The following is a 12,076-nucleotide window of genomic DNA, read 5'->3' as shown; positions in this document are numbered from 1 at the left end:
TACATAGGGAGGCATTCTATATTTGCCGATATTTCCCGACAGAGGAAATATCGTCACTGTTGTTAACAGCAATGCTGCCGTTACCGACAGCGTTGAAGGCTTGTCAGATCTGACTTTTTTTAAAGTCAGAACTGTTTTGCTGGAAATGGCTGTAGATTGACGATTTCCTTCAATTTGCAGCTGTTTTTGACGATTTCAGGACTTTCCGACAATCAACTTAGTCAAATTAGTGTCAGAAGCTGGCGAAAAATGTCCGGGATTCCGACTGTCGGGACATTCGAACAGTCAAAATCCCAGATTGAATACCCCCCATAGAGCAAAAGTGTAACCAATAAATGAAGAACCCAGCTGTTCATATGTACTGATGGAATGATATATCAGCAACAGTCCCAGAAAAGGTTATTGGTATCTCACCCGCCTATGGTTCTACGGTGGACTAATGCTTTAAAAGCTGTGAAGCCTAGAACCCAAATTGCTTTTTAAGCACTAGCCCACCACACCACCATAAGTGAGTGAGAGACAAAAAATGTTCTGTGACTGTTGCTGATATATGCTCCTGCTCCTGCATTTGCATTGCTAAGGATTGCATTTGCTACAGGAATGTGAGCATCTTAGCATATATAATCCATACTGAATTAGGCCTATATCCATGTATCCATAAATACAAATGTATTCTTTTCAACTTACTGGTTTCAACTTTTGTTTCTATACAAAAAATACAGAAGGCAAAATAATAAGAGCAATTTGAAACCATACTAGAAATTCAATTTTTTGGGTTTATCTTACTTTTTTTTAAAAAACCCTGGCAACTACAGTAGGTCACTGTCAGGAGCACTGCCTTTTGTCTTGGAATCCCTTTTAACAGTAGGCTCACAGGTGTCTGCAACCAGGCTTGCTATTTTTTTGACCACACCTGATCTAGATTTTTACAACCAACCACAGTCTGCCGTTCAGTATCCATGCCAGGTATGTTCATGCTGACCCTGTGAGACACTATATACAATATATATCATAGAGCAAGATCATGGCCCTTGCATTATTGTTATTTTTTTTTGTCACAGAAAAAACATTTTACAACCCTTTGCTCTTTCTGTATTTATTATATTAGAATCCTGATATACTATATTCTATACATTATTTTTTGTATTTTCAAAAATATAGTCCATAAATCAAATACGTCATTTAAGTAAACAATAGGGTAATCATCAATTCTGTTTCCTCAGTATCAGTCTTCTCCTCCACCTTCTTTGGATGAGACGATGACCTCCACCATTATTCCTGATGAAATCAGTTTTGCAGAAGAAGACCCTCCAAGATCCCATATTACAACCCATCCCCCCACAGCCAAGGACTGAGCCTCCAACCTTCCTCTAAGACTGAACTGATCCAGAATCCTTGCTGCTCCTGTTAGCGACGCCTGCTGGAGCTTTTTTACGCAATCTCAGGTCTCCATTTTCCAAACCTTGTGATTCCCATATATCCTTTTGATAGAGTTTTGTACTTTTTTATTATTATGTGTGAGAACTTGGCACTTATAGACTGATTCTTTCCAGAGACTGTTGGCGGCCATCTTTTTTCACTGTTATCAGATCGAATTCACCTGCTTTAAGTACTTTGGCTGCAGGGCTAACAGATTTTATAGTGAAATGTTCCCTACCGACTGATAATTCTGCTCTGCTCTTATTATTGCTATGTCAGATGATTGTTGAGGCTCCTGGGAATATCCCAGGTAAGTCTGCTGCTCTTGTAGCTTGGTTGGACTTTTATATTTTTATTTTGTTCATTTTTTTTAAACTTTTTTGACTGTTAATGAGGTGGATATAGACTGTAACACGGAGTCCGTACAGAGGTCATTATCCAAACCTACCTCAGCTGGGATGAATGTTTTCAAGTATGATCTATTTGTTTTTCTCTTATTCTTGATTCACTCATATAAGGTTAGTATGGACACATGTAGCCAAATGTAAAAGCCTCTGAGTTCAGCAGCGGTTCGGGATGCTGTGAGAACTCAGAGTTTTTTTTTAAAGGGGCAGTCAGTTGCAAGTCAAAACCATGCCTTGTAAATGATTTCCCCTTTTAATAAAAAACCTCAGAGTTCCGCTGGCATCCTGCAAGGCTGCCGAACTTGGAGTCTATTACATTTGGCTGATGACCTGCAATGGATTTTTGATATTTAGGGGTTTTTATTCTGGTATTTTAAGGGAAATATTGCAGAAATAACAGGATCTGTCTAAAGGAGCCATCTAATGAGGAATATGTGGTCCTATATAAAAAGGTTTGTTTTATGTCAGCTTCATTAAGTTACACTATAGAGCACAAGTGTATGCAGCCTGTGGCTCGCCCACTGTTATAAAACGACAAGTTTCAGCCTGCCTTGCCAGGCTTGAGGGTGAATTTTATTAAATTAGGTTTGAAAGGGCTGAGGAAAATAATGTAAAATGTATACTAATGCAAACAAAATGGCAACACCATTGGTATCTCCAGAATCATTATACAGTACAAAGAAATGACTGTCCTGGGAAATGTTACACTCATTGCTCTGTTTGCCAGTTCCTGTTATGTCAGAACTAAAACATAGAGGGCCAGATGTACTAAGCTTGAAAAGTGATAATTAGCCAATCAGCCTCTTACTGCCATGTTGCAGGCGGTGTTTGGAAAATGACAGTTAGAGGCAGACTGGTGGATGGTTTATCACTCTCCATTTTATCACTTTCAAGGCTTAGTACATTGGGTAAAATTTGTTGAGAGTTTTGCCAAAGGCTTTATTTTCTTCTCTGTAAGTTGATGACATTATATCGTTTACAAATATTGAGGCTGAGGTAACAAGATGGAAACATCCCTCCTTATTTGGCTCCTCCCAATTGATGTTGTATAGAGATGACGTTCCCTTTATTTCTTTGTCCAACGTGATGCACTTCCAAACTTTGAAAACAAACTGCTACCTCATTTTTTAAAATACTTTCTCTGTTTTTTACCTTTGTAGAATGTGATCTATGGATGATTATTCTGTATATATGTGTGAGGCTTTATGGAAGAGAAAATCATTTTGGGGTGGGGGGGTGGGGGTATTGTCAGTTTCTTGCCTCTTCTTTGTCTCTGGCACCAGACTAAAGGGGAAGTATTGCCAATGTAGGAATTTTCCATATGCTGTGTTAAAAAAGGGATCTTTCTATACTCACCAATAAAACTTTCTTCCTAATATAATGGTGGACACAGACTTAATAAATGGAATTAACCCACAACCACGATTGGTGGGGTACTTTCTCAAAATTGCAGACTCTGTGGCCTGAAAATGACAGGAATTATAGGGAATGCTGGAGGATGTAACTGGGAGATGACCAACTGTATACTGACCAGTTTTTATGGTTATCTCCCAAATAAAGTACCAGACACCAGCCTTACCAGAAGTGACCCAGCCAGATATACTGTTTAGCCCAAGGAGCTGCACAGGTGACTTCTATCCAGTTCGCCCTCTTATATGTGTATCCATATTGAACGCTGATCATATAGCTGAAGCAGCCTGTGTGGAACACAAGTTACATAATTAGGCCCAGATGCAGCAAGCTTCAAAAGTGATAAAATGGAGCCAATCAGCTCCTACCTGTCATTTTTCAAATGCAGCCTGTAGCATGACAGGTAGGAGCTGATTGGCTGGCTTTTTTCACTCTCCATTTTATCACTTTTTGAAGCTTGATACATCTGGCCCTTAGTATTCATTATTGCATGTCGACTTTTTGGGGTAGACCTATTGGCTGTCTATCTAGACACAGTAGATCTATCAACCGGAACCAACCGTGATAGAGCCAATAAACTCTGCAGCAGGTGCACTACAGAGCTCAGCTGGAAGAGCGGTGCTCACAATTAGATACAGCTGAGACTGGAGGCAGGTGTCTTTATTGCCTCTAGGAGTTAAGCCCCTTCTTTCATGCTAGGGAGGAATCCATCCCCCTATTAGTGTGAGTGGTAACAGGAAAATATTGGACCTTTGCTAATATTAACTTTACAACTACTGTATAATGCAAAAATAAGCATACACCATGATGAAAGACCCTGAATTCTGGGGAACTCACAAGCAGTTGCTCATTCTTAAAGACTGCTGATTAAATTTAAAGGTGCAGGACTCAGCAAGCAGCTGATAAACTAGCCAATGTGCATACCATCCTTCTAGCTTCCCAGATTTATGGGACCCTACTATAAATGTTTACTTAACTACTGTAGTCAGGGCCGTTGAGAGGTATGTGAGGCACTGGTAACATTTTTGGGCGTGGCCTAATTGTGGGAGGTGTGGCCATCCACCGCGATTAGGCCACGCCCCAAAATGGGGTTTTTTTTGGGTTGAAAAAACAGTCCAAAAGTCGGGGGGGGGGGGGGGGGGGGACGACACCTTTGCATGGTGAATGCTGATGCATACTTCAAATTTCAAACCCTACACAGTGAAAATGCTGACAATCAAAAGCTCCGTTCCCTCAAACAGTATGGTAATGAATGAATAATCTTTTTTTTCTTAGGAAAGGGGGAGAGAGATAAAGCAGCCAGCTTCTGACTTTTTACAGGCTGTATTACAAAAATGACAGCAGCAGACTGATTGGTACACTGTGGGAGCTTTATTAATGTTTGGAGGGAGAAAACGTGGAGTGCCATCAATAAGCCCCTTTCCGTTTTCATTCAAATACAGGCTGTTAAATGACTGAAGATGATTGGTTATTACTTTATATCGATCCAAGGTTTGATACATCTCCCCCAGAAAGAACTGGGAGTTCCATTTGTTGATGTCAGTGGGGAGAATAGGAGAGAATGTAATGTAGAGGTTGTTAGATTTTGGTCTTTATGCTTTGAAAGTCCATTACATACAGTATTATATTGTTATCAAATCGGCTATAATATCATCAGCCCCTTCATAGGTATATATAGTAGCGATATTTTTTGTAGGCTTATTGTGTATGGAGTTAATCCACTGATTACATCTGTGTCCGCCATGACTGATAGATAAGTCAGTTTCCAACTCTGGTCCTAAAACCCCCATCAGTGATGTTTGAGCACCAGTGGTGGAATCAAAATGACTAATTTAGTCATCTGTACTGACCAGATATCCTTAAAACCTGGATTATTTAGGTGATTGAGGATTGAAGCTAGGAAACACTAAACTAAGTCAATAATCTAAAAACAACACACATACTGACCCACCCACGCACGCACGTACTCATGCACGCATGCACACACACACACTGACTTTTTAATGTTTCTCTTAGCAATGAGAAAACTGATTTGTAAAACGTGATACTTCCTCTTAAAGGTTTAAGTGCAAATGACAAAAGAAGATGGCTCCTGTCTTTCTGTTTTCATATTGTAGAATATACGACTAGAAACTCGAAGGCGATGATCTGGTGTGTGTGTATATATATATATATATATATATATATATATATATATATATATATAATGTTTTTATTTCATACAGTACATGTGGTGCTGAATCCCATCAGGCAGTAATACAGGTTGTAAAGAAATGTCACAGGAAATGAAAAACAAACCAGGCACATGACTAAACTGGATTGTGGACCTCACTGGCAGTAAATGGGTTAGTGTGTCATTGTTTCTTGGTGCCTACATTATAGATTGATGCTCCTGTAAATTTTGTTTTGTTCATAGGATACACTCCAGCTCCACTCTTGCATAGACTGTTCCTATAAAGACTTTAGCTTGGAAGGAGGTGCCTCAGTTGTTCTGCTGTGCCCAGATACATTTTGGAATCACCTTACTATACTGTATATAGATATAATAGATTTCTTTGCTCATCCGGGGTCGTCTTTAAAAAGATAAAAAATTAACTGCTAGTGAGTACGTGTGTTTTACAGAATGTCTGCTGATCTGTATCAGAGATGCGGTAGTTATAGGCTTCCAGTGGTAATAAGACACTGATTCAGAGGTGCGCACAAACCATAGGCGTTTCTATAATGGGACCCAGACCAACTGCCCCCATGCTTTAATACTCACCTCTCTGGAGTCCTTACATTCACAACAAATATTCCTGCCAAAATGGCTGCCGCGCATGCGCAGTATAGAATGTGTTCTCCGCAGCACGGCAGACACCATGTTTCCAGTTGACTCTGGCACAAATGCCAGAGGCTATGGAACAGCAGAGAGGAGTCTGTGCGCAGACCTCCTCCTTTGTTAAAGTGCCCCTGCCGCAAACTGTGCACCATTTCAATGTTCACGTAGTTCATTGTTTATTTGGTAATGCACAGGCATGAAAAATTCAGAAAACCTCTATGGGGCATACATTATACTAGGTGTATGCACAAAGGCGCTATTGTGTACAGCTCAGGTGGGATCAGAACAGCAGTGGTAAAGCGATGGCCGTTTCTGTGCAGTGACAGGGGTCCACTTCCACAGAGGCCATGCTTACATGAGGAAATGCATAAGACAGGTCTAAGTGTTATTGGGAAATGCGATGGTGGATTTTCTGGAACCACCGGCAGCATTACAGCGTGCACGGGAGCTGAAAGTGGGCATCTCAGTGCTTGCACATTTAGGCATATGCTAGTACACAGCGGAAACTAACAGTTACATATTATTGCACCCATGACTCCGGCACCAGTTGTTAGAGCGAGCGCAGCAGTGGCCACTTCTGAATCACTTTTGGGTGTTTGATGTAAGATCCCTGTCTGAAATTTTTTTTTTTTTAGATTTGTCCTTTACCTCAAACCTACAATTTGTTCTTAATTGCTGTATCAGTAACAATGATGACATATACTGTTCTGTTTGAGCAGAAATGTACTTTAATGTAAGGAGCAGATTTAATATGGGATCATTTTACACACTGGGGAGGACATAGGTGCTCATGGTCAGTCATCTGTCAGCAGGGTTCTCCTCGTGGGTACTCCTTAACTGGCACATTGCATAGGGTTAGTAGGACTTATTACTGCTTATCCAGCTGGATGAATACTGATCACTAGCATAACACCACTCAGTGAGTATACCTCGTAGACCGCCAATACCCTCCTGCTATCAAATGAATAATCAGTTTGCAGTGCTGGGTCCACCCTAGGTGCTATACCATAGTTTCAAAAATAAAAATGTAAGGACCATGGGCTTGCTGCATTTGTGATCCGTCCAATGTTAAGTAAGAATTTGTAGTGTACCATGGGAGTATGGAAATCTCCCAAATGTACAGTACCAGCCCTTATAAACTGGAGTAGCCAAAATGTTTTGCCTTCTTCTTTGCACACGTGTGGCTGTTTGTACAGACACATGTACAGGTTAGCATGACAAGAGGCATGGATTGTGATGGGGAGCACTAATAGGATCCCAACGATGTAAAAAGTGGGTTTTGCAAGGGCATATGGGGTATTCCATAGGGATGGACATTGGTACATTCACCATCGATGGTGAAACAGTGAATGACCATCAATGGTCGCAAACTATGCAATGGAAGACCATCAATGGTCTAACCCACTGATGGTCATACCTGCTGTTTCACTGATTGGTCCATGGGCCAATGAAATGGGCCAGTGAGATCCTGGGGGAGGGTGCGGATGCATTGGGGGCTAATCTTGTCTCTAACTAGGGGAAGAAAAAAAAACATCTGGGGACTCATCAATGGAGTTGGTTCTCAGCCATCAATGGCAAAACTAGCTACTGTGGGGTGAAAATGTAAAGTTGTTACACTTAAAAGTAGTTCTGACGTCTCCTGACTGTTGATAGCAAACTCCATTAACCAGTGTTTCAGAGAAAGGAAGGTAAAGCTATAATTAAACGCAACTGCTGTCATGTTTAGGTGACATTTTAGCTCTTGCTGACATACATTTTTGCCACAGACCACAGGCTTGTTAAATGTCAGACAAAACTTATCTGTGACTAACATCAAAAAGTTCATTTGGGCCGTAAGTAGTCACGCCCTTCCCCTCAGGTCATCTCTGCCCTTCTTTACAGTATGAAACTGAACTTTTCCTAAAATCATTACATATGACCTTAACGAAAACATTCATTTACTTGAGGGAGTGGGGAGATAACAGGGCTGTCATTTCAAATGTGGTATTTCGGGCTAAATTAGGGAAAACCATCGAGCTTGATGAACATCAACACCTTCTTGTACATTTAAACATCTTACACATTCTATCAGGAACTGGAATTAAGAATAACAGGGCACAATAGCAACCCCACTAGGCTCAGCACTACGCTGTGACAACCACATTGAGTAGGTTATTCAACTCTTTACTTGTAGGATGTATTCACATACATAGCAGATATAATTACCTCCTTAAAAAAGCATGGATATTTTATCTGGTGACAGGGATTTTTATAATATGAAAGTGATAAACTACCAACCAACCAGCTCCTGTCATTTTTCAAACCCAGCCAGTAAGATGGCATTTAGCAGCTGATTGGCTGGTACAATATCACTCTCCACTTTATACATTTTCAATGCTTAGTACATCTGGCCCCTGGTCTCCCTGTGAATGATGTTGGCAGTACCTGTGTGTCAGGAACTTACCATTTATGCGCTGAAACAACATTGCCTGAGGATACGTGTGCTGCAGTCACAGCCATGGCTATTTTTACACCCCCACAAACAAATTCTTGTTTTTACAATTTATAACAACGCCTGCTGTCATTTTGTTACAGGATCCTGACCAGATCCTAACAGATAAGGGAATCTCCAGGAAAATCATGTGCACAACTGTAAAAGTCACTACTTGAAATACAAAAAAGCCACTGCAGTACAGTGGTTGACCACCATGGCAACTTGGCTCCTTGGGCGTCTAACATGTTTGATATACTGGGAAGGATTCTTTTTGTAATATAGTAGAAGAAGCTGTATTGGCTCCGTAAAGTGGGCATTTCAACGATTGTAAATGGTCTTCAGTGTTTTTTCTCAAATCTAGGCTAAGGGGAGGGATGGCTTCATAATGGCGAATGATCCTGGATCATTTGTACATAGGCATCTTTTCTGCCTACAGGGGGCTGTGATTGGCATGAAGTAACAGATGCACCATTGCTATACTGTAACATGTGCTGTGATTTAGAAAAGGTAACGGTTCCTTTGGGTGGCTGGGACTAGAACCGATATGTAAAATGTGTAATTGTAAGACAATATGCTTGGGAATTGTGTTTTTGACATTTAATAAGATCAAGTGGTATTTTTTGTTCCACAGGGGTAACTTTCTGTCATGAATTAGAACCGGGCCTCTTCGTAAATAATTACCGAGGAAATATGACATTGGTTTTTTGAGCCTTTTATGTAATTTTGTGCTGCTTAGTCGATCCTGCATGACTCCCCTTTAAAATCACCACTGCCTTTTCCTGAAATTTATCGTTAGAACGCTTTATTATACAGTGATGTTTTACATGAATGAAGTCAGGTGTTTGTTCTGCTTAGACTAATTTATTATAGTGTTCCATAACAAATTAAAATCTTGCTTGGCTCATGCTACACAATACTTGAACTCAATGGCACTATCATATCCCTGTTTCCATCTCCCACAGGAGGCTCCAATACACACAAAAATGTTAGTTCGATCAACATATATGTCAGAGGCCAGAGTTCATTCACTGAAAAGACAACATTGCCTGAGGATATGTGTGCTGACAATCACACAGTATGACAGATGCAGCGCTGCTTTTCCTATAGCACCCCTTACTGCCACAGGGATAATGGCATTTGCTAAGTGGACGATGCAGGCATATAGTACCAAACTGCTGTTCCCTCCTTAATCCCTAGTAGCCGAGACTTCAGGTCGTGCAAGATCAATGGTGGGCAACATAAAATACAGTATTGTGGGTGCTCCAAAAAAAAGGGCCATATATAATTTATATTATATCTGTTAAAATGATAAAAAATACTTCAGCATTGGGACACAACCTAACCTGCTGCTATGTGGTGCTAAATGTAAATGAATAATAGTACTTTTAAAGACAATTTAATTCTATTTTTACACAATATTATATGGCCCATAGCATAAAGTAGAATGCACAGTGCACTGTCTGTGACAGCACAATCACTAGAAAGGGCAAGAGATGGCAGTACCTCTGGTCAGCAGGGCCAAAAAGTGCCCACTTGAGGGCAGCATACAAGCCTTAGGCCATCTCTTGCCAACTACTGTGTAGTGATTGCCATCAAAAAAAGGATTTTGCCCTTCCACACAGTAGGCGTGACTGAAGCTCAATATAACGTGCTTATGGTTCTCCATCCCAATTTGAGTTCTAACAATGTTAGGAAGAATGTTAACACCATCTATGAGGCATACCTTGCATACAGTGCATCTGGAAAGTATTCACAGCGCTTCACTTTTTCCACATTTTGTTATGTTACAGCCTTCTTCCAAGATGGAATAAATTCATTTTTTTCTCTCAAGATTCTACACACAAAACCCCATAATGACAATGTGAAAAAAGTATTTTGAGATTTTTGTAGGACAGCAGGACAACAACCCTAAGCACACAGAAAATATATCAAATGAGTGGCTTCACGACAACTCTGTGAATGTCCTTGAGTGGCCCAGCCAGAGCCCAGACTTGAATCCAATAAAACATCTCTGAAGAGATCTAAAAATGGCTGTGCACTGACGCTTCCTATCCAATCGGTATACCAAGCTTGTGGCATCATATTCAAAATGACTTGAGGCTGTAATTGCTGCCAAATGTGCATCAACTAAGTATGGAGCAAAGGCTGTGAATACTTATGTTCACGATGTCATTACAGGGTACTGTGTGTAGAATTTTGAGGAAAAAAAAATTAATTCCATTTGAAAATAAGGCTGTAACATAACAAAATGTGGAAAAAGTGAATACTTTCTGGATGCACCGTACATTATATTTTTACATTATTATTAATTAAATGTATGAAAGCAAATTTTCAAATATTTTAAACCATTGTTGAGCATTATTAATTCAACTCTGCAATTGTATTGAATTAGAAAAAAAACATTCATCATTTGAAATGTATTTATAATATGCTTTATGCAGTTTTTCTTTCATTATACAATGATATTTATTATGCTGCTGTCTGTGAAGATATTTTGTTAGAGGCCTCTACTTGAGCATCAGCAGAACCAGTGACGGTGCAGACTACGCACCTTATACTGTAGCCAGCTATTTTGTGGGATGATCCTATTAAGCCTAGTGTTGAGCCTAGCAATTCACTAGCATTATGTGACATCATTGAGACTCGAGGAACAAACTACCTCCTTAACTGTACGCTCAAGCATAATGATTCAGCTGCTCTCATTGTTTGTAGGGAACAGATACACATTAAAAACATACTGTATGTTATGGCAAACGTAATGAAAACGGCATTTTTTTTGTGTGAGGAATAACATCGCAATTTTAGCTTATGTTATATTTAAATAAACATATTACAAATTCGTGTATTATATTCTATAAGATTTGCTAATGCAGAGGCGCATATGACAGTAGCACTAAATTGACTTTACTGTTAAAAAAAAAAAAAAAAAAATATTTTTGCCACACGGAACCTGAGAGGCTCTAGGCAAGATATTGCTTTGGGTCCCCTGTTAGTTTGTCAAGAAAACATTAATCTGTGTTCCACATGCAGCAGCCGGGTTACTAAATAGATCATCTATTTCTTTTGTGGCAAACTAGTGATATGTTTCAAAAAAGAATGTATGGATCAGTCCTTTATCTAAAACAGAATATGGATAAGTTTTATCAAATCTCAGGAGTATGTAGCTGTCATTAGCATTTTGTAGGTTTAACCAATATTCTTGAGAAGATTAGTACCTCAGTAATGTCACCAGTACCAGGGGAATTGATGGTTTGCGCGCTGAATTCTTGGTTGTGTATATATTAATAAAACACACTGATTTTCTTTCCTGTTTGTAATATTTATTTCATAATACTGCTGTTCTGAAATAATGATATTAATAATGTGATTTTTTTTTAATTTTCAAAAACATCTGAATAAAAAGAAAAAAAAAACCTGTGTATATTGTTTGAATAAATATTTTATCAATGTGTTGAGGAAGCTTACAGTTTACATAGTGAAAAATAGTTGGTAAACTAGGACACAATTGCCTTTGGCCTCCACAAGTCAATCATAAAAAAACAATACACCTTT

At 39.5% G+C, this 12,076-nt stretch overlaps 1 protein-coding gene across 1 annotated transcript in view; it reads left to right on the top strand.

Annotated features, from left to right (window-relative positions):
- The window catches only part of IGDCC3 (immunoglobulin superfamily DCC subclass member 3), an 84,253-nt gene extending 81,209 nt beyond the window's left edge, over positions 1–3,044 (top strand). The window contains exon 14 of the mRNA XM_083184318.1: positions 1,224–3,044. Coding sequence (XP_083040444.1) covers positions 1,224–1,355 — 132 coding nt within the window. The 3' untranslated portion in view covers positions 1,356–3,044. The remainder of the gene's footprint in view (positions 1–1,223) is intronic.
- The last annotated feature ends 9,032 nt before the right edge of the window (positions 3,045–12,076 follow it).

This window comes from Crinia signifera, chromosome 4 (assembly GCF_055691185.1).
Source record: "Crinia signifera chromosome 4, ASM5569118v1, whole genome shotgun sequence".
NCBI classification, from domain to species: domain Eukaryota; kingdom Metazoa; phylum Chordata; class Amphibia; order Anura; family Myobatrachidae; genus Crinia; species Crinia signifera.
This window is presented reverse-complemented; position numbering and strand designations above follow the sequence as displayed.